General features: G+C 41.0%; 1 protein-coding gene across 1 annotated transcript in view; it reads left to right on the plus strand.

Moving 5' to 3' along the window:
- The window catches only part of crocc2 (ciliary rootlet coiled-coil, rootletin family member 2), a 39,857-nt gene that overhangs the window by 10,176 nt on the left and 6,487 nt on the right, over positions 1 to 23,194 (plus strand). The window contains exons 4-29 of the mRNA XM_065956101.1: positions 372 to 542; positions 636 to 719; positions 1,574 to 1,677; positions 2,770 to 2,914; positions 3,365 to 3,471; positions 4,055 to 4,261; positions 5,431 to 5,527; positions 5,716 to 5,805; positions 5,902 to 6,036; positions 6,895 to 7,094; positions 8,666 to 8,848; positions 9,283 to 9,427; positions 10,759 to 10,905; positions 10,988 to 11,218; positions 14,311 to 14,504; positions 14,959 to 15,086; positions 15,411 to 15,580; positions 15,683 to 15,862; positions 16,121 to 16,255; positions 16,358 to 16,501; positions 20,404 to 20,642; positions 20,738 to 20,897; positions 21,002 to 21,169; positions 21,573 to 21,957; positions 22,061 to 22,140; positions 23,060 to 23,180. Of these exons, the coding sequence (XP_065812173.1) occupies positions 372 to 542; positions 636 to 719; positions 1,574 to 1,677; positions 2,770 to 2,914; positions 3,365 to 3,471; positions 4,055 to 4,261; positions 5,431 to 5,527; positions 5,716 to 5,805; positions 5,902 to 6,036; positions 6,895 to 7,094; positions 8,666 to 8,848; positions 9,283 to 9,427; positions 10,759 to 10,905; positions 10,988 to 11,218; positions 14,311 to 14,504; positions 14,959 to 15,086; positions 15,411 to 15,580; positions 15,683 to 15,862; positions 16,121 to 16,255; positions 16,358 to 16,501; positions 20,404 to 20,642; positions 20,738 to 20,897; positions 21,002 to 21,169; positions 21,573 to 21,957; positions 22,061 to 22,140; positions 23,060 to 23,180 (4,150 nt within the window). The remainder of the gene's footprint in view (positions 1 to 371; positions 543 to 635; positions 720 to 1,573; positions 1,678 to 2,769; positions 2,915 to 3,364; positions 3,472 to 4,054; positions 4,262 to 5,430; positions 5,528 to 5,715; positions 5,806 to 5,901; positions 6,037 to 6,894; positions 7,095 to 8,665; positions 8,849 to 9,282; positions 9,428 to 10,758; positions 10,906 to 10,987; positions 11,219 to 14,310; positions 14,505 to 14,958; positions 15,087 to 15,410; positions 15,581 to 15,682; positions 15,863 to 16,120; positions 16,256 to 16,357; positions 16,502 to 20,403; positions 20,643 to 20,737; positions 20,898 to 21,001; positions 21,170 to 21,572; positions 21,958 to 22,060; positions 22,141 to 23,059; positions 23,181 to 23,194) is intronic.

Genomic DNA, 23,194 nt, shown 5'->3' on the forward strand with positions numbered 1-23,194 from the left:
TACTGACTTATTAAGTCGGGGTAGGCTACTTTGGAAAAAGAAATCTTGATTTTAAAGGTTTCTAACTGAAGAAATGTCGAAGCCACCTCCCCTAAAACACATAAGCATGCTCTACCTCACTTAATAGTTTTGTTTTTTTCAATTCTTTTATTATAAGGTTCTAATTTGACATGCATGCTATTAATTGTGTTGGTGATCACAGAAAGAAGTAAATGCATCAACATTGCAACTGATCCTCTACAGTCTAGTAGAATCTAGACTTCCAAAAAAATAACACAAAATCCATCTAATATCAACATTAGTCAGGACAGAGTGCATGTATACCATGTATTGTCATAAAAATATTCAGCTTATTGTCCCATTTGCTGAAGCTCGATCAGATACTGACGCTGCAGTCATCAATGGACTCAGACCAGGACAGCCTATCACCAGGATCCCTGCAAGCCCTGCAGAACAAGGACAGAGCATACAGGCAAAAACTGCAGGTCTACCAGGAGGCCCAGCAGAGGCAAGCACAACTTGTGCAGAAGCTTCAAACCAAGGTGACTAAGAATGGTCATCACAACTCAGAAATGTTAACACTAAAAGTAAGTTCTTTTGGCTTAACCGTCCATCGTATGTTTGTTTTATGTAAGGTCCTTCAGTACAAGAAGAGGTGTGGGGAACTAGAAGGACAGGTGCTGGAGAAGACGTCAGAGTCTGAGAAGATGAGATTGGTGGTAAGACTGCAGCAACCCGCTTCAAGAACATGAATTGCTTTGATTTAAATATTCTTGTCTAAAAATCTGATCTCTTGTAGCAATACTCTTTGCATCAAACCAGAATGACTTCAAGTGACAGTACCTTGCAAGTATTTATTAAATTGTAATCATACTTTTTAGAAATCCATTTCCATTGCATTCCATTTAGAGGTGAAGTCCAGTAGTTCAGATCTTTACGTAGTTAAACACCTTCCAGGGATTGGGCCAGTACTTTCCATCACTAGTATCACCATATAAATTGATATTATTTAAATGAAGTTGTTTCATCCCTGTAGTAGGATTGAGAGATCATTGCTGATACTCATGTAGGCCCAACAACTTAAACAGAAACTCAGTGTTAGTTTGTTTCCTTTCATTTTTCCTACATCTGTAGTTATGAACAACTAAAGTATTAGAGCTATAAACTTCAAAGCTTGATCCAAAGGGACCTGGACTGGTTGAAGATCTTGAAGACGCGTCACCTTTTCTCCGAAAGACTTCTTCAGTGCTATGAACCTTTTTATCTCTTTATTTTGAATCTTGTTCCAATACAAGTCTATTCTTTGTGCACATAGAAAAGGAGTAAAGGAGCCATGAATAACTGAAAAGTAAAGCATGGACTCTTTATGTTGTGCATTAATAATTTGCTTTAATGTTAGATTTTTTTAAATTATCCAAATCTATGCATGTTTGTATTAGTAGAGTAACACTGTTATCATGTTGATTTATAAGGAGATGTATAAGGTAACACTTACTCCTGCTACTATTTACTGTCTAGTTTCAACAAGATGCAAGCAGTGTTGTTGTTGTTTTTGTTGTTGTTGTATGTTCAGCTGCAGGCTCACCTGGACGCAGCCCAGCGCCAGCAGCGAATTGAGCAGGATCTCAATGTGACTATCCAGAATAAATCTGCTAAACTGGAGGAGGAGCAGAAAAGGTGAGAAACAGACACTATGCAGTGCAGAGTGGGGAACTTGTTCAGCCTCTGTAATTTTTTAAGAAAGGGTTCATATCCAGACATCAGAAGAGTTACAGGGAGTCGCTTTTTGGATGCATACCTAGAGCAGTAAATTCATGGAAAAGCCTGTTTAAAATGTGCCCCTGTTGTACTTTCACCGCTTCTTGTTGGGCAGCAGAAATCAAGCAGAAATATTTCTGTGAAATGCTGAACCAGAGAAATATTCACAGCGGTTCTTTGAGATGGCCCGCTGTTTTTCCTGCCCCTGTTGCAGGGAGATGGCAGAACCTGACCATGGCAAATAGTCTCAGCATCCAATTTGTCAAAAAGAAAATTAATGGGACTATGTCCTCTTTGTTTTCCAAATCATTTTAATGATGTTTCACATCAACTGGGGCCAATGTTTGCAGCTGAAGCCAGGATTTAATACCCTATGATTAATGGAGCAATGGAACTTTATTTGAAATGCCCATGGTAGAAGCTCTGCCAGGACCTGATAAGTTTAATAACATATCACTTACTGCTACCAAGTTCTATCCACTAAAACAATTTGTAATGTAAGCGTAATGTAGAGATCAACTTTTACAACCATGATTTTTTACTTAAAACTTGGATAACTTAATCCCTCTTTCCGTATGGCTCAATTTCCTTTAACACAATATCACCACATACACGCAAACATGGGTTTGGCTTCCTCTCAGAGAGATAACCAAACATTAAAATGTGGCTTGTTTTACTGTAACAGTGTGTGAGTGTGTGTTTGTGTGAGAGTGTGTGTGTGTTTAGTGTGAGAATGATGTAAACATTTTTGTAAATGACTCTACGAGAAGATCTGGTGGAAATTAAATCTAAGTTGACACAGGCGCTGTAAAACTGTCACACATGTTCACCCAGTAAGTGTGGTTGGCAAGGGTGGTTCTGCAGGCTACAGATGCAACATTAATATGTTAGCTGTATGAATGACAGAGTTTAGGTGCTGTTAGAAGAGTTATAGAAAGGTTTCACAACAGTTGTTTGTCAGGGTAGAGGGGACAAATGGTCTCACAGTAGCATATCCCTTGTTACTTTCAGGTGTGCCAACCTCAGCCAAGTTAACTCTCTGCTGCGGGAACAACTCGATCAGGCTGGCACTGTCAACGTTGGACTTACAGAGAGCCTGTGGAAGGCTCGTGAAGACATTGATTTCAGTGATAACCGTCTGCGCAGGGAGCAAGAGGTGAGAATAACGACAAAAAAGAAAGTGCCCCAAAAGCAACACTGAAAGCTCGAGTTTATTCCCTTCTGCACAGAGATTGTGCAATTAAACTCCTGTTGAGTTCACATGGGGTAGGAATTCCATTCATAGCCAGTTTAGTCGATTCACTCTCATTCCCTGTTCGTTTCATTGCTATGATTTTTGAGTTGTTGTTTCCTGTGAAAACATTCCAACTGCTGAGAGGGAGGAAAATTTTGTGCAAACAATCCGGCGTTCGTGCTGCAAATGGGCTACATCTGTTGATTCAGGGAAATCCAATTATTTGTATGTGTGCCAGTTTGAGTCCAGGAGTTCTAGTATTACATGTGTTTGAGATTACAATAAAATCCAAGGTGTCATCATTTGTTGTGAGCAACCATCACCCTCAACCCTCTACTCCTCTATTCCCTTGTATTCTGCTTCTCTCTGCAGACATGCGCCTCCCGGCTCTGTCGAGAACAAGCTCGTGTCAGAGCTCTGTGGCGCCAGGCCGCTTCCCTGCGGAGCACTTTCACCCAGCTAAGGACTTTCACTGACAGGTGAGTGTGGCGCTCTGCCAGAAGCCCTCCAGCGACTCAAGAATCCACAAGAACCCCCCCCCCCCCACCTCTCTTATGTCTCACACTCACGACAGCAACCACAACCCATCTCTCTCAGCCGAGGATCAAAGTGGATTAGGTCAACAGGGTCGCCAGTCCCCCTGCTTATTGTTTCCTCACTGGGGGGACCGATGGCTTAAGGTGTCTAGCCTCACTGGTGAAATCATCAATCAGGACAAAGCCTGAGCCCTATAAGATGTGGCTTCTATCATGTTCAACCACAACGAGAACAACTGAAGTGTAATTTGCTATAATAATGATTGCTCAGCTCATAGACAGCTGTGATCATGTCACAGGCTGTGCGGTAATTTAAACTGAAGATACTTCAAAGTGAGTCCTAATCCAAGAGTTTAACCACAACAGACATCCACCCATTTCAAATATATACAGACAGTTTTTTTATTCCAGTAATGGCTCACAACTGTACAACAAAAAGAGCACGTCATGTGTCTTTACAATTTCAAATCTTTATTATGTTGTGATGATTCCTGTATGTCTTGTCGCACATTATTCTTATCAATAGGACTCTGTCTGATATGCGTGGGGAGTGTGTCGATGCCAGCAGACAGATGCAAGTTGCCTGCATGAATGTAGAGGCCAGGATAACACATGACAGCCCCTCTAGTGGTGCGGGGATGTCTGCACTGGAGAGGCAGCTGAAGGAGAAGCTGAAAGAGGCCATGCAGCTTCAGGGTCGCTGGGATGCAGAGAAAGTAGAACTTAACTCGAGGTAAAATCATCTCTACAACGACGTGGGCGTGTCCATCGCAAAGCTTGCTCTGATCCTGCCAAGATGACTAAAGGGGAATAAAATATTGTTCGTTTCTGCTGACTGTCACCTGTTTATTTCCCCACAACGACAAAAATTCTTTCTGTAGGTATTTTTTCTAATATTTTAGAGTTTAGAAAAAATATTGTTGACACTGTCTTAACACTGTCTCCATCATGAGGCATAGAGCTAAAAGACTAGCTAGTGGCAGTATGGATTAGTACTGTGATTTTGATTAATACCTCTCATGTTTATTGCTCTTGGCAACTGTAACCACCAATCAATCAATATGTGAGACAAGTCCATCCCTCGCTTCCTGCTTTTAAAAGAAACATGTATATGTAAAGTAAACTGCACCCTTTTAGCTGGTTCATAAGAGGCTAAAGCTGCATATTCTCTGAGGGTTGTTAGATACTTTTCTTGTTATAACTACATCGAGGAAATATAGAAAGCTCTTGACTTTTCTCGTTAAAGCTGATACATATTTACCCATGAATAGGGAAATTAAAATCAAGGCAATTGTTCAAGTACAAGTAAAGTAAAGTAAAGATGGCTTTTTGTGGTTCCAATGCAGCACCAATCAGAGTAAATCTCATTTTTGGACTGACAACTAAAACATTACATCCATATGTTTCTGCAGTCTGTGAATGGACTAACATGGACTTATGGAAAGAACTTAGTCAGAACTTGTTTTAGAAATAATGGGCACGAGGTCGTCTATAGTTTAGTCCTTTGATCAATTATAGAATTCACACAGGAAGGACAAATTCAATCCTCTAGCTGGAACCCCAGAACTTTGATCATTAAAATCCTCCACATCAAGCTTTTTTCAGTGACTACACCTTCTGTCCTGATAAAGAGCAATCCAGCCTTTTGTCCCAGCTCCTGTGCGCTTCATCCAGAAGTTTCAGGAATGCTTTTGTGTTCTTCATCTTAGCTGGCTTTTGATCTTGATAAATGTCAATGTTAATCCCAGAGAGTCTTTGTTAAATCTGTGCAGAGAATATGATAGTGTTGATGGCCCGGTAGAGGAGGTGTACATGCCAGTCTTGTAGCTTCAATAACTCAGAGAACCGTGTGTGTTTGTGATTTCATTCCATGCCCGTTAACATGCACGTTGATCTCTGTAGAGTCCTGGAGCTGGCTGACACCGTCAAGCACCTTCGTAGCCAGAACAGTGAGAAGGATGCTAGCCTCGACACCATGCAGATCAGTCTGGACAGGATGGTGAGACCTTTACAATCACAACAGGGGGGTGGTAGATAAACGGTTGGTTAAGGGGGCTAAATCGGCTGTTGTCTGGACCTTAGGCTTGATAAACACCACGACTTCCTTGTCTAGAGGGCTGGCGTCTGGGGGATGTCAGGCCTGCTTTATGTGTGTTTGTTATCTGACCTAAATGGTTTCCTGCTCAGGAGACGAGGAGAACAGAGGATAAAGCAGAGATGGAGGTTCTCCACACAGAGATCCAAGCCCTCCAAAAGATTTTATGTCACATTCAGCAGGTCAGAACAACAACAACATAACACTGTGCTAAATCTTCATTAGGCTAGCACAAAAAACAAGTTGACTGTTTTCTCTTTTGTATCTGTTGTATCCAGCTATTTGGTGACAAGGGCGAGAGCAGCGGCTTTGAAAGTGTGTGCTCCTCACCTCTTCATGGCCAGTCTCCACTGAGGAACTCAACCCTGATGGCTGTGCAGACTGCTCTCTCCAAGCACCAGAAACAAACACAGGTCAAACAAAAGCTTGTTTTTGGTGGTTTTTTCTCAATATTTTAGATCATCGGCCCCTAATCTTTAGGTAGCAAGTACTTTAGGGCCGGACTGTAAAAGCAAGACAGGGAACATTAACCTGTTAAATTCCTTTCAGACAAGTCATACACTTGTATGACACAAAAATAAACAATACTTGAAGAAAAAATTCAAATGCAATTCAGAGAAAATCAAGACAAACAAAAACACTGTACACTGTATTTTTGCCGCCTACGGATTCTGTCTTTTACCCACATCCTCTTTGCTCCGTGTCTGCTGGAGTAAAAACTGTCTTAAATATAAAACATACATTAAAAAGCAACAGAGCAGTAGCCGTAGTTAACAGCTGCCTGTCATAGAGACAGGACACACTTGCAGCACTTTTCTTCTCAGTGCTCAAACGCTTCATACAAGAGGTCCTGAGCGCACAGCCAGCGTTTTTCTGTCTGGCAAAAAATGCTAGGTGGACACAGGGCATAAACCGGTCCCTCTCCCGGGTAAACTCATTGTCCACATTCTTCATAGCACATGAGTAAGACAAATATGGTTAAAAACAGTGTTGTGTTTCTCCTTTTTCTTGAGAAATATTGCATTCTCTCGCTTCATGAGGCATCCAGAAGTCCCTTAAAAATCTAAGTAAGAGGGAAAACCTTTCTGTGATTAAACTGCTCTGGTACACACTGAGAACTCAAGTGATGAGGTTTCACAAGCAGATGCTGCTTAATCTAAATATGACAAAATCAGAAATTGCTGGGCGTCAATGTTTTACAGAGCTATGTTTATCACTTTGTAATGAAATCCAAGTTTCTTGACTTACCCACCACAAACAACCCACAACAGGACCTACGTGGGTGTTTGGATGCTGCAGTGGAGCAAGTGAACACACTCCGTGATCACCTGCAGGAGAGGGAAACAGAGAGGAGAGAGCTGGAGCAGAAGAGCCAGGAAGTAAGGAAGGAGAGTCAGGAGGCCAAAAAAGCTCTGGAGGAAAGTCTCAGAGACAGCAACAGATACCGCTGCTCACTGGAGCTGATTTCCAGGTACTCTATCATGATTCATGGTGCTGATATTAACCTTTCCCTTTACTGTGTTTAACACGACGAAACGTTTGAGGAAAACTGTCAGATCATTCTGTCTCATTATCTAGCTCTTATTATATTAAAATGATCAAATACCTTAATTTTATTCAGTTCTGTTCTGTTCTGATGGCAAACATTGAAGCTTTGTTCTGGGTCGCTGGAAGTCAGATAGAAGTCATTCTGTTTGATGATGTCATACTTTGTGCTAGGCAAATTTAATAATTAGAGAATCAACAGCAGTTCTTACCAATTTTTGAACATGTAAAACTTCAACAGACAACACACTTCACACTGAAAGTTTACACATAGATCATGACCAGTTTATAGTTTATGATAAACAGAGCAGAGAGGGGGACGATCAGACGCACAAACATCAATGCACTCTCAAAGCACGTTGAAGCTGTTTGGACAGCATTGGTATGTTAATGTTGAAACTTTTTTTATACCTAATTGAAGTTTTTTTTACATTACAAGTTGTCAAATGTCATCATTTATTTTGCAGATCCTAGCACATTTATACAAAAAATAAACATACAAAAATACCTACATAAATGAAATGAAGTAAAGGACAGAGGAAAAGGTTTCAAGAGAAAAAGATAATTAAGATTTAGAAAGACAGAAATAACAACAAGATGGGAGGAGGATCCTTCAGTACTCTCTTAATAATAAATTACGTTAGAACAGATGATCCATTGATGTTTAAGTTTATTGTCCCTCCATCTATGTGCACAATGGCACGTTCCCTCACTCTTGCTCGTCCCTTTAGCCCTCACCCTCTCACGGTTCAGACCCTACGTTTTCTTTAAATGCATTTAATTTGACATCATGAGACAAAAGCTCTTAAAAAAATGCCACCCTGGTCTTGGCCATAGGCAACATTGATATACTGTTTAATAAACCTTATGAGGTGCAGTTTTTATTGAAAGACTCCACACTTCAGTAAACAAGTGAGCAGTGGAGCTGGACGATGCATCATGAGGGGGAATTTGTAGTGATTTAGCACGGCCAGATGTTGTTCTGAAGTTGTTAAAGGAATAATCAACATAACTGCAAATTCTAGAGTAACATCTAATTATCCTGCTCAGTATGCCAGGATGATCACACAGCTTTGACTTTTTTTTATTATGTTGAATACCTCAATGTAGGATAGAAAAGCTCCGACCTGCTGTTCGTTGTTTTACTCTGCAGGAAGTATTACAAGCGAGTTACACACTACTATAGTAAACACAGTGTACTACATCTGTATAGCATAGTTGTATTTGTGTCTTCTTTCAGGGGGTGCTGCAGCACCCTCAGCACCAACACCTCCCGAGTCCCTGGCTTTGCTTTATGTTTTATCAAGTGGACTATTATAGTCATAGAGTTATTAAATACATTGATACAACCTTTTAGAAGAGGTGATTTTGATGTTGTTAAACGTCATTCAGTCAAGTGTAACTAAACAATGATGTTGGTGACTGGTGTACGACAAACAAACTCAGCAACCTCTCTCTGTCTTAATCTCTGCCTCTTTCTACCTTCATGTCCCACAGTGAGAAGAGCAGCCTGGAGAAGCTGCTGTCAGGACTGCAGCAGGAGGTGGACTCCCAGCGTGCCGAGCTGGAGGCACTGCGAGGTTCATCACTGGAGCTGCAGAGACAGCGGGACCTCCTGAGGCAGCAGAGGGAGGATCTGGAGACGCAGCTGTCACGGCAGCGCACGGAGGCCCAACGAGGGTACAACACGAGCAGAGGAAGAATGACCATTACACAACACACACCCCGTCACCCATGATTGTTTTCAAGCTCTGTGTGTTTACAGTTCAGATCAGTAACACATGTCATCCTCCGTCCGGCAATGCAGTCAGATGACATTTGAATGAAAATGTAAATGATTTACATTGAATTACTGCATTCATGCAAGCAGAAAACTTTGTTCTTCTCTTTGAGGGTTTCTTTTGCTTAAAAATTTTTGATTAGCTGAGAACTGGAGCATGACATGCGATACAGCACAAAAGTATCTCCCTCAGTGTTCTGGCCTTTGGCACCAACGTTTCTCCATCTTTTTAAGTGGAGGAGGATTACTGTTGAGGGATTTTGTTTATAAATAATCTGTGTGAGACAAATAACAGTGTTGGAGAGTCATGCATTTGCAACATGTTGTGTTTCAGTGAGAGGAGTCTTGGGGAGCTTGAAGGGAAGCACTCAGATTTGCGTAAGGAGCTTGTGACGGTGAAGGAGGCTCTGAGTCAAATCAACCTGCAGAAGGAGATGTTGGATGATGAAAAGGCCAGCCTTGCTCTGGCTCTCAGCAAGGTACACTGCTTTGATGTCAAAACCAGAGAGCCTGATATACTAGCTAACCTGTTGATAAATCGTCAACAACTGAGGCTTGTGCTTGTTCATAAAGGACACGCACAAGGGACTGACAGAAACACTAATTTAAGGCAGACTGTTGCAGGAGTCCACATGCTGGAATTCTGCATTTTCTCTAAAACTCTATTGCATTAGTCATAACTTGGATACCATCATGAGTCGTGCTGAGAGAAAAAGAACGGATAAGATTTATTTGCGGTGGAAATGTAAGACAACAATGGTGTCTGAAAGTGTATTTTAAATTTGCCAATAGACACTCAATAGTCCAACATAGAACTCCCTATAAAGTGAGCAGGCAGTAGTGAATCAGATAATGATTTCAGACCAGGGCTGTCAGAACCAATAGCAAGATTTTTAAGACTTCACAACTGATTAAAAGGAACTAATACATTTAACAGCCATGGTAGCTATGTTATCTAATGCACTGATAAGGATTTGAGTATTGTTCTAAACAGTTTATCATTAGCCTTAAAAGACACATACAGCTTAATAACATCGACATAATAGCAGTTAGTGCAGCCAAATATTAAAATTAAATCAGGATTAATCACTACATTTAAACATATTTATTTTGAATCTTTGTGCAGTCTTCAGCTGAGAGTACTTTATTTGCTGTTTCAATTCGACCCCGCTTTTATTTTGAAGGTCCTTCTGGTAGATCGAAGATTATAGAAATAACTTTTCCACGGACAAAGGAACTGGTCATGGATCAAAGCTAAATGAAAACAGCTATAGTTAATGGTAAAAAAATGAAGAAGTGTCATAAGGAGGATATCACTTTGGACTCGTCAGCTGAGCTGTCTGATGGTTTTTCAAAGTGAAATGAGACGTTCAAAGATGCAGCAGTGTTGTTCTTTTCCATCACTGTGACTACAGGGAGACACTCTGCAGGCTCAACAGTGTGCCCAAAGGGACATAATAGCATGCAATTAATCGAAAAAAAAAAAAATCCAGACCTTTATTGATCGTGATTTACGAGTTAATGCTGACAGCCCTATTTTCAGACACAATGTAAGTACACTAGCTTGCTAAAGCTGATTAAGAATTGCTCCGTCAATGCTGAAACTCAACCAAGGTAAACTTGATCTTTATTCTGCAGCTGTTACTAGTGGACAAGTATAGGCTATTTTAAAGTCACATGGCATCGTGAAACCAACAACCTGTCTGAAATGGTTCATCAGGAACAGCCTTTACAGTTTGACCTCTACTGATTTCTATAATGAGATCCTCTCTGACGGTTTAATACTTAATATTTGTGATGCACTCAACAGATGGAGTCCCAGAGTGCTGCACATGAGTTAGCCCTCACCAAACTGCAGAACCAGGAGGCTACTCTGAAAGATTCTCTGGCCAAAATGGCTGCCCTGAGCGAAGGCTTAGCCAAAGACAAGGTGGAACTTAGTCGTATTCTCTTGCAGGTTAGTAGCCATTCGTTTGTCCTGTAACACCGTTAAAAGCCAGGGTTGAACAAAAGTGATGTATTTTTTGCTTAATTCACAGGCTGACGGTGAGAAGGCAGAGCTTGGTGAACGTAGACGGGAAGCTGAAGTGGAGCGGGCAGCAGCCAGGGAGGAGACAGCACGGCTCCAGCAGGAGATGATGAATCTGCTCGCAGAGAAACAGGCCCTGGAGAGCTCCCACGGCCATTTGCAAGATCTCTGCCAGAAGCTCGAAGCAGAGTTGAGCCTGCTGCGGAGGGAGAACGCTCAGGCACTGGAGCAGCACTCCCAGGTCAGAGGCCCCTGACCATTTCACACACTTCAGCCTCCACCCTCCCATATCTCATCACCTGGGAGAAGCATGTTATTATTAATAGCTTTCAGCAGGTTCACAGAGCTTGTTGTCACATTAAAATGTATTGGAGGTACTGGACACAGCTGCCATGGTTATTTCTCTCAAATGGGATATGGAGGCAGGCTGAGCCCCCACTCTGTGTTTTATGGGTAACTTGGGAGATAACAAACAAGGGATCCTCGTGAACAAATGTGAACTGGAAAAGATAAATAGATAGACATATAATATCCAGTGGGGTTAGCAGAGAAGCAATAAATTAACACCTAAAGTATTCCCACTCTTCCCTCAGCAGATCCCTGCTTCTCCAAAGAATGACAAGAATCCTCTTCTGTTTTGTTATCTGTTCTGAATGTGAAACTGGGATATCCATGTTGATCCCAGCTAAAATAAAACAAACCTAAACAATTTGACAAATTCCATCCAAACATTTTTCGATAGCTTATCTGTAAAAATAAATGACTGTGTTTAAAACAGGCCCTGGATTGGCCATCCTTTGCACCAAGCTAATGTTATCCATCTTATTGGGCACCACAGTGATGTTATTCATCCTCTTGAATATTTACCTAAGGAGAGGCTGGAAGACATCATGTGCGAATATTTAATTTGTGTTAGTTCATTTTGCTTTGGTTAGAAATTAAATTACTGCCATTGTTGCTTTTCAAATCAGTTGCAGGGAATTCTTCGAAGTCGCCACTCATAGTAGACTCAACCATTGTGTTGAAGTTTGTCTGCAACGAATGCAAAGTATAACAGGGAAACCCATTTAGATGCTACAGATTTTTTCCTTCAAAATAGAGATTTCTTATTATTTGATTCTTGCGACAAGTTCAACTAAGAAAGAAACAGAAAAGTGGAGGAAAACTTAAGACCATAAACATCGGTATAAATAATCCAGGTCCAGGCCGATACACGTTGGTGTTTTTCATTGTTTGTATCCCAATGAATTAAAGGCCTTTTATATTTTTCCAACCATCCTGAGTGCCTGGAGCTGGATTATTTATACCGATGTTTTTTGGTTGTTTTTACCGAAGTTTTCCTCCACTTTTTCTAAGTTTTCCCTTCCATGAGCACCGGTGGTTTGAGGGGTACCAGAAGCGCTCCTGTAGTCTCACACAGTTTGACATTTTGGGAAATAAACTAAGTATGCGTTGTGCGGTTCGCTTTCTTCGACTAAAATGAAAATATCAACACTGCGTTCATGTCTGGATGCTTAATATGAATGTGAAGCAAGCACCCAGGAAGATTAGAGTACTATAAAGGACTGGTAGATTATGGGGAAACAGCTAGCCTCCAAAGTTTAAAGAAATTCAACGCAACAATTTGAAAGCTTGTTAATTAACACTTCCTATCCTGTTTGATTAATCTGCATTTAAACAGTAATGTAAACATGACAGGTTATGGTTTTGGGAAAACGTACGTGCTGGAAGCATTTCTTGGCCGGACCCGTGGAGGTTTGTTGTCACAGGGAGGTTGCCAGGCAAACAGTGGAGACTTCAGGATTTCACATGGCAGGCCAAAAAGTCCTTTAAAAACCCAAACACGTTTTTATAACACCTCGGTTTTTTGTACGAACACAAACACACAACATATTAAGTGTTAATTTATGAACTTTAGAGATGCTGATGGGCTGTTTTGCCTTGGACAGCATCAGGCTAGCTGTTTGGAGTGGTCTCTTTTCTAAAGCAGTTAAAGTAAAACCATTACCAAATAATCCAGATGGATATCAGTTGATGAGCACCGCTGTTACCAACTATCAGGGAAGATAGCTCTCGATAGTGAATTTAACATACAGCCACAGAAGTTTTCCCTCTCTCTGTCAGATTGTCTTCATCTGCAGAAGTTACTCATCTGAGTAGTCTGCTTCATCGAAGTATTCTCTTGTCGCCATAGTGACTGGCATTTAGTCATTACTGGCATCAATATTAACTTAATTTCTTATGTTAACTGTCTTTTCTAGTAAACGCTGGCTAACAGCTGTGGTGGTGCATACAGCAGAACATTGCTCGTAATGAGTAGAAATCAGAGAGTTGCAAAGTTGAGATATCATAAGGTGTCAAAAGAAGGAGCGTATGGACGACCCCAAGGCTATATTAATATATTAGTGTTCACAACACTACCTTTCATTTCACAGCTTAGTTTTTCATTCTGGGTTGCTTTTCAAAACAAGAGCCACACATATCAACATCTCTTTAAATGTCACTAATTACAAAGAAGAGTCCTTATTTTCACTTTGTTAATGATTTGAGCTGCACCCATTGGCCCATTCAGTTTCATTTTGGCTCACTCTTTGTTTTTGTAGCACAATTTTTACTTCTGTGTAAGTAAATCATTTGAATTGGAAAAAAATTCTGGTTTTACCAAACAAGCTGGGAAATGGGTATACTGGGTGTTTGTTTGTCCCAAACAACACTGCATAAGGTTTTTATTTTCTTAAACTCTGAGCATCTAAGCCATCTTCATTTAAGTCATTTTTTAAATTGCAAAATTACCATCTAAATTCAATACAAACTGAATTTAAAAAGAAAGGTCCCAGGACAAACCCTCAGTTCATGAAATAATCTGTTGTGAAGTTTTTAAACGTCACTTTCAAAGTTCTGCATTAACGGCACATTATTCTGTGCTTTATTTGTGTTTCTAGATATACTGTAAGTCCTGTGCTGCGCCAAAATGATTTACTCAAGTGGAAAAATCATAACCCTTCAAGTCACTTGTTTTGCTTTAGGCGATGCATTTATCATGACCCTGCATTTAAATTATAGTAAGATGAATCTCTCAGTTTTTTAATTTGTGTTTTATTACCGCTACAAGTAAGGTCTGCAGAATTCAGAATCAGTACAGCTAATGTGGCTGCATCAAAAGGTGGTGTGGTCCATTCTCAACCCAACAGTTACACATTACCAAACATTATGTAACGTTTAATGTATGTATGCTATAGTTTGAATGCATGAACTCTACAGTCTGTATTATGTCTTCTTGAAGTAAATAGTATAACTCAGACTGTTTGTTGGTGTGTGTGTGTCATTCTTCAGGTCAATAAGCAGATGCAGAGTTTGTCAGAGGAGCTGTGTGCGTGCAGGAAGGAGCTTGAGACACAGACCACAGCCCTAAAGAGAGCGACCCATGACAGGGAGGAGCTGGCCAAAGACAAGGCTGCTCTGGATGTCAAACTAAACTCTGCTGACCGAAAGGCCTGTGGACTCACGCAAGAGCTGGTTGCACTTAGGTCAGAGTGTGTTTGTTTATTTGTTCTTCTTTTAATTATGATGACTCAATTTCAGGTTTTGCACAAGTTACAGTAGATTGTATCTGTCTTTATCGGTTAAAGAACTAGATTGGGGTTTGGTGTGTATCTGGAACGGTTATGGTTTGATTAAGGGTGTAAGGAATATGTTCAAGTCAATAGGGTCCCCCTAAAAGCACCATTAAAAACAGTGAGTGTGTCTTTGTGTGTTTATTGAAGTCAGACCAACTGCAAACGTGTGTTTAACGTTGTTTTGACCCTCGAAGCAAATTTGACTCTCTAAAGCACAGCCAGTCACATGTAACAAGAGTCTTTAAGTAACATGGTTTTATTTGGAAAATACTCATGATGGATCATTGGATTTTATGATCTTCTACACCTAGCGGTTCAAAGGTCCTCTTTTCAGAGCTCTAACCACTTTACCACTGTGTTCCAGAGCCGAGAAGGAGTCCCTGGAGACAGTGCTGTTTGAGAGCCAGGAGTTGGCCTCGTCTCTGGAGGCAGAGCGCACCAGGATGGAGGGGGAGAGGCGCAGCTTGCTCCTGGCTAACGAGGCCTTGACGCGTGAGTAGCCCCCTCCCTTAGAGACCCCACTGTCCTCCGTGCCAAGGCTCCTAACCATGAAGTCTTTCCAACAGCCCACTAGAGATCCATATTTCAGCTGTGAGCTCTGCAACAGCTGGGCTGCAGGATCACTGAGGCTGATTTTTCAGCTGACAAGGGTCCCAACACTCCACACATTCACACATGGATCGGATAAGTGGTGTTAAGCTAGCTTGTTCCACATAAAAAAAACATGACTGGATATTCCCTGTAAATAAAACTCAAAATAGATCCTTTAGGGTCTCCCATCTAAACTTTTGGTGTGATTGTGATACATCTGTATAGGTGATGTCGCTCGGGTTCGTTTGGATGCTGAACATCAGGTGGCACAAGCAGCACAAGAGCATACTAAGTTGGAGGAGAGGCTGGTCCAGGTGGAGAGGAATTCACTGCTAACCCTGAACAATAAAGAGCAAATTCACAGAGAGCAGCTTGAAGCAGAACAACAGCGAATGGTAACTTCCACAGAAACGTTGCCATCAGAAAAACCTTACATCTGACTTCTTAGCCAACTATAAACTGATCAGGAGGTTTTTTGTGTTTTCGGTGGGTGACAGGAGCAGCAGCTTGCAGATCTGACACTTCAGCGTGAGCAGGTTGAGGAGCAGCTGCGTAGACAGTGTGAGGAGCTGCGTGTGCACAGCCAGAGGGAGCTGCAGCAGGTGCAGGAGGAGAAAACCAGGCTGCAGCAGGAATTCAACCAAAGCCTCCTGCATGCTGAGAGTGAAAAGCAGCAGGTGTGCTATGTGGTCATAGTTTTCTTTTATTATCTATGCTTTGTGAAATGTTGTAGCACTTTAAGGAAACCAAAGGTATAGAGAATTGTTCCAAAACCATAGAATTCCAAGATGTTGATTCACAGTTTCACAGTTGTTTGTCCATCCTCATGCAAGATGCTCGCTTCATTGCTTTCACCTTAGTAATTTAGTCTTTGTGTGTCCAAGTACAATGGTCAAAGTTTTCATGAACTCTGACCTCAAGTCTGTTGTGACCAGGCTTTGTCCAAGAAGGAAGCGGAGAAGGCTGCCCTCACAGAGAAACTAGCAGCCCTGCAGCAGGATCATATCAATGAAGGCATGGAGCATGAGCGGATGAAGAGGGAGGCCCTTAGTAAACAGGAGCAGGATAAGGTAAGATAAAACAAGGCTACAATAGATGGTTACTTTTCTTCTTTTTAAAAAAAATCTTTGCACATCACTCAGATTTACTACATGTGTACCTCCTTGTTCTAGGACACCATGTCTGTCCTTCAGTCAGAGCTGCAAAGCCTCCGGACTCAGTTCGAAGAGTCTTTGAGCTCCCACCAGGATACCAAAAAGAGTCTATCTGAGCAGGTCAGAGATTTGAACCAACAGAGAGAACATACACAACAGGAGGTAACTTTAAACTTCACCAGATTCTTCTGACTTCCTTTTGACCGTTATGCTTGTCATTCAAAGACATCAGGAGGAAAATGTTCTGCACCGTGTTCGTCGATTTCAAAAACCTCAATTTGCAAATAATAAGTACTCATACAGCACCAGTACAAACTTAAAATAAAAAACAGTACAAATGGATGTGTTATGACATTATTATTGTTGTTTGGCCTGATTTAGATTTATTCCTTTAAAAAAATTCAAAAGTTATACAGATAATGAAGCCATAGATCTGTCTTTTACTATCCAGTTTAACAAGAAACATTAAAATGAAATCTTTGAATTAACAAAAAGATGAAATTGAGAACAGGACAGGCACTGATTATTCAGTGCATTATACAGTGTTTCTTTACTGTTTTTAATGACTGGGCTCATTTCTTTTTCAGAAGAGGAGATCTTTGCATACTATGTGTCTCACATTAAAAACCTCTAAAGCGATGAACACTGAAGGAATCCTGAGCTAACTAGGTTTGAAACCACTCGAAGCAAGCTAAGCTAACGTTGGGAGCAGCTTGGTTCATAGCCCCTCTGGGTTTGCTTTGTCTGTTAAAGTGTCAGAGACGATGATTTGTAGAAGATATTTATCTGTCGTCACAAAATAAAAATGCAGCCTTAAAAAAATCCATGTAATACATCCATCTGAACCATCTCTGGTGGTCGTACAGAGAAACTTGTTGACTTGTTATGAAGGCTACCATGTTGGAGGAGCAAAGAAGAATGACTTTCCAGTGCAATGTTTTGTTTTTGTTTTCAGGGCCTGTAAATGATTGTTTTGGTCCTTGCATTCACTGACATAGTCACAGGTACCCAATCGTGCTCTTCTGACATGTATAGGAAAAGACAGATTGTTTGGATTGGCACTGGATGGGAGAGCAGGGATATGACTCTTGAGTGAGTTGGAGTTTGCACTAATTAGTACCAGTGTGAGGGAGAGCCATCTACCATTGGCTGGTGTTGACATTGGCTGATGCCACAGAGCTCAACTAGCATCAGGGTGCCATCAGGTGTGCAGAGCCAAATCCTCCAAGACGAGCTGGTGTCCAGCACTCAATCTCTGTGCCTTCATCCTGTCAAGTTCCCTGAAGGATAATTTAGTTTCACTGACCTTAATATAAACATAAAAGCACAATTAGAGACTATAATTTCTGGCCAGTGACAAACCTCTCTGAGCCAAACGAAAGCCGTAAATCTCATCTCTTGAGGTTGCTTGAGGTCAGAATTCCAGGCACTGGGTCGCTGGGCGTTTTAGTGAAACAACAAGCTCACAGTCACCTCATTACGATGTTACAGCAGAGTAGTAAAGGGCCTCACCATGCCTTGATTTAAAAGCTTGGTTTCCTTGAAAGGGGGGATTGTTTATCTGTATGGGACTTATCGGTTTCCACAAAAAAAAAGCAAAAATGAGGATCATCCTGTCTTCCCTCTGTCTCTTTAGTCTTGTCAGAATATAGTGAATGAGGTTGTGTGGAGCCAGAGCAAAAGACTTTTGAGGTTTGGAGAGCCCTCCCTATCATATATCAAGTCAAGCTTCAACGACGCTGTCATATTTGGCCGCTACCCCTGCTCGTTTCCTTGTTTGATTGTTTTTTTTACTTATCCCATCCAAGGATTCTCATGTCAGGCTGTGACAGAGGAGGAGTGAGAGTGTGTGACAGAGAGCTAGAGAGCATTGGAGAGGAAGAAAGCAAGTGGAAGAGAGCTAGAAGAAGGGAACAGGGGGGATACGGTCCCTGGTACCATAATATGAAATCAAAGTTTGAGTTAACCCCTTGTGTAAATAAGCCAGTGGGGGAGTGTTTATTTTCTCCCTTGCAGCAGCGAAAGGCTGGCTCCGCTGGGACTCCAGGTCCCCATCTCCCATCCATATAATGCAACACTGCTGCCCTCATGTTCTCAGCCCTTCTCCTCCAACACCCCCCTCTAATAAATCAGATAAAATAAAGTATAATTGGCCAGATCAGCACTAGCTTGTTTTTTCCCACATTAGAGTTTATGAGAAAGTACCATCTTGTGTGGCCTTTGAACATAACACTCCTCCTCATCTTCCGCTTCGCTCACCCTCTTTCCTTGATACTTCCTGGGGGGGCAGGAGCTGCTGTTTGTCAAGTTGCTCTCCGTGGATTCTTTACACTTCTGAGCTGCAGTAAGGAGATGGGGAGAGACAGCACCTGGCTGCAGGCCCAACTGGCTCTTATCCGTGCCCAGATAAGCTCTGTCCTCCCTGTTTCTCCCCCTATACACAACAGGTTACCATAAAACTGAATATAGGTCATACAGTATCTTAAGAATGTACATGTTGCACTTAACATAGGGAACGTTGAGGATAAGCTTTCAAACAATGATGCTCGAATGTGTTATCTGATCCAAAATCAGCCTTACAGTATACTAAAGGATTTTACAATTTGATTATTTCATGCAAAACATGTGTTTTAGTTTTTGACGACCTGTAGGTAACAGACAAACACACATTTTTTTAAAGTCAGTGAACTACTTTTTTATGTAAGTCATTTCATTTAATTTACACTGGAAATTGAAATACAGTTGGATGCTTATTTTAAATAGTTTCTTATCTTATTTATTCTTGATTTAGTAAACTAAAATCTTTATATTCAATTGGAATATATAGCCGTCACATTGAGTAATAAAACAACGGGGAGGACCCACATGCAGAAACTAAAACTAATTTATAAAAAACAAAAGCTTGCAATTGCCAAGAAACAAAGTCCATTAGACGTCCAACTAAAAAATCTGAACAGAGAGGATCAAAAACACAAATACTAATAAAGAGCAAATCACTTGGAGCACAGGTAGAAAGATGTACCGCCTGACACAGAAGGGAAGGAACCCTGAGACTTAACAGACACTGGGGTAATCAGACACAGGTGAGACTAGTGACACAGGTGAAGACAATCAGGGCAGTCACAATCACAAAGAAACACTAGACACGATACACAGGGGGAAAAGACTAGAAAATAAAACAGGAAACACTGAAAACTACAACTATAGAATATCAACAGAAAGATACTCAGGACACAGAGATACACGAGGATACAAAGGACAAAATAAAACAGGAAATCACAACTAAACAACAACAACAACAAGGAACAAACTAAACAAGAGTAAATCGTGACAATTTCACATTGTACACTTCAACGAAACCAGGAACAAGAAAAAAATGTATTCATAGATGTCAGATATATGGAATCACTTTACAGTAAAGGCAAAAATAATATACTGTGATGATTCTTTAATCTCACATGACTCATGATGATTTAATGGATACATTAATGCAGAGTGTAGCATGAACGTCTGTTGCCAACCATTCAAAGCTGGTGAAGTCATAATTCACAGTTACTTAACACCATACTTGAATGTACCAATCTCCTTATGTTCATGTAACAAGTTTAATGATGTTACTTTATTTATTCAGTACATGTTTACATCTGACAACCAGTTTGATATAAAACCTCAAAGGTGCTTTCAGAGAGGAGCAAACACAAGGGGTTCAGTTACACTTTTATGTTGCTGGAATGTTGCCGACTGATTTTGTTGCGTATCTGTTAATTTGTGAAGTTACTGTTCATCAACATTCCTTAACGGATGATCTAATAAGTGTTAAGTTACCGCAGTAAGTCCTAGTGATGTGATCGTTTGTTTAACAAGAATCCCTTATTCACCACTGAATCATTATGAGTCAGGCAATAGCTAAACATTAAGTCTTTTATTTTTTACCCTTTTGTAAAGTGTTGCCACTTTTATATTCAGCTCATGAAAAAGAGGTGAACTGTTGATCTACAAAGAGCTCCTGAGTCATAATTATTTACATTTTTATGATTTTCAATTACCACAATCTGGACATGAAGTTAGAGGACCTTCGTCACCAGCTGCAAGAGGCAGAGGATACACTCATCAAAGTGAAAACTGAGCTGATTGAAGCTCACAGAGAGCTCCAGGAGTGTGCACAACAGAGGGATAGGCAACGGAAAGAAGCCCTCGACCTGAGAAGACTCTTGGGGGATGAGACCAGGGAGAAGGAGGCGATCCAAGCCTCCAACCAGGAGCTGAGAGTTTTTATCAAAAGAGCGGAGAGTGACAACAGCAGGTACATTAGTCACTCTGTCTGCAGTTCTCTTCTGTAATCATCTAACGGTTATGTATTGTTTTCAGTTATTTTAACTTAAAATATGTCTTTGCTAGCTTAAGACGAGCTGTAGAGGAGAGAGAGCAGAAAGTAGCTGTCTTGGAAGACTGCAAATCCTCGTTGCACCAGGAGGCAACCACGCTGCGTAGTAGCATGAGAGAGCTTGAGAAGTCCCGCCTGCAGGCTCGCAGAGAACTGCAGGAGCTGCGCAGACAGGTAATAAGATCACTGAGTTTACTCATTTCTAACCTATTCTTTTTTTTTTTTTTTTTAAGAAATGGTTATCTTCAAGAAGTGTGTGCTGTGTTTAAAACGAGCAGGTAAAGGTACTTGAAGGTGAGAACAGCCGGCAGAAACAGGAGCTGCGAGAGCTGCAGGCCCGGGTGTGTCAGGAGGAGCAGAAGGAGGAGGAGGCGCGGTGTGAAGCGTTCACTCTGAAGCAGAGAGTGCTGGAGTGCGAGGCTGGCAGAGACGCAGCACTGAATGAGGTAGAAGGCCTCCGGGAATCAGTCTGTTAACAACATGCTCGAGCAAACATTCCACTTTTGCATACATACTTGAGGAATACCTGCTGTACTCATGAGAGAATATGAACCCTAACACACTGCATATACTCCTGTAACAGTGAGCTGCTGTCTTGAATTAATAGCAACAGCATAATAAAGTTAAGATTCTCGCTCTGCATTATGAAATGCACCCATTTACAGAAACCATGATGTTATTTTCTGGGTAAAGTGTTGGTGGCTAGATAATGCTCAGGATATTGTTCTTCAGGATTTACACTGCAGTGTTGTTAATCAGTGTTTTGCTATATTCAGCCTGTTGAACAAATTTCATGACTCATGAAAAATAATATGGTAAGTCTTGTGACTGGTTTTCATGTTTGCGTAGGTTGCAGGACTGCAGCGCCGTGTGCTGGAGCTGGAGAAATCGGAGCTTCAGAACCAAGATCTGCTTCAGGAAAAAGAAGCCTATCATCAGCAGTGTGACCAGAGGCACAGTCAAACCACCGCTCAGCTGGAGGAAGCACTGGAGGAAGCCCAGATCCAGCTGAAGGAACTCTCTGTTCAGGCGGGACTCGCTGAAAGGAGGATCCAAGGTCTGGAAGAGCAGCTAGGTCTCGAAGATACCAAGCGCAGGGAGCTTGAGCTCAAGTTATCGGGGTTATATTCAACTCTGCGTCGCACTGTTTACACCAGCCATTCGAGGCTTTCAGGCACACCCAGCTCCCATAGAAGGTCTCCCTCTTCATGGAGAAACTACCTGCAAGCAAAAGGTATGCACATGCATTTTCAGAATGTTCTGGTAGAATGCAATTATTTTGCTGAAAGTGCATGCTACAACAGACAGATCTGTGTTCTCTTTATCACGTGGTGTAGATGAAGAGATAAACTTGGAGTCAGTGCACGCAGCTCTACGGGAATTTCAGCAGGAGATCAGGGACACGCAAAGAGAAAGGGTACGTTTGAACTTCTTTTACTGTTAGATAAAGGGCTCAAGGTCACACACCTCAAACTCTATTCTTTATTTCACAAAACAAGACAGGTTTGTTGTAGGAAGTGGGGGGGGCTAGACATCTTCAAATTGGAATACAATGCGAATCAAAAGAAGCTGGGTTTCAGGGAAGTAAAATCTTAGAGTTCCTTTTGATCCATGATGCTAATTTGTGCAAAGCCAGAGTACTTTTGAGCTAGGCATGGGTCCTCCACTTTTTCAAAACCAAAGTCCTTGCTGTTGTGAAGAAGAAACTGAAATAAAGGTTTGAAGGACAAATAGCGTCATTTACATACTACGTAATACTTCATAATAACCATCATTTATAAAGGGTAAATAGATAGTTAATTAACCGTTAGTTAATAGTTATTTACTGTTAACAAACAATGAAATGCTAGTTATTAATGTTTGCTAACTATCTTTCATGCAATCATGTATGTTGTGTTCACAGTTTATTGACGCACACATTATAACATTTTATACACGATATAAAGTGTTTGTTAATGATTAACAAATGATTTGTAAACCTTTAAGAGATGGTTTATAAAACATCTATAAACATTACAGAGATGATGGTTATTATAAAGTGTTACCAGAAACTGATTTGGTTTCAAATATGTATTTAAATCTTTTTTCATATCTTTTTTTCATTTTTTCTACGCACTCCTAGAAGAAAAACTCTGGGGATCCATACTTTAAATGTTCTAAACTGTGTCTTTTAGTTTCATGGTTGTTGCAGACTCGTTACTCAGCCATTCCCTCATTATTGCTTTTTTACAACCAGCTAGTAATATCAAACTCTGAGCTGATTATTGATCTGATCCAGGTCAACAATCTGATATACGTTCTACAATAATTTCTACTAAATTCATGTTCTTCCTTAGGATGAAGCCAAGACTCAGGTAATTAGTTTAAGTCAGCAGGTGACCGAGCTCCAAGCAGGCCATGATTTGTCAGCCACCCAGCTGCTACAACTACAGAAGTCCTTGAAGAAATCAGAGCAGGGTAAGGAAACCAAC

The sequence above is a fragment of the Labrus bergylta genome, chromosome 6 (assembly GCF_963930695.1).
Source record: "Labrus bergylta chromosome 6, fLabBer1.1, whole genome shotgun sequence".
NCBI lineage: Eukaryota > Metazoa > Chordata > Actinopteri > Labriformes > Labridae > Labrus > Labrus bergylta.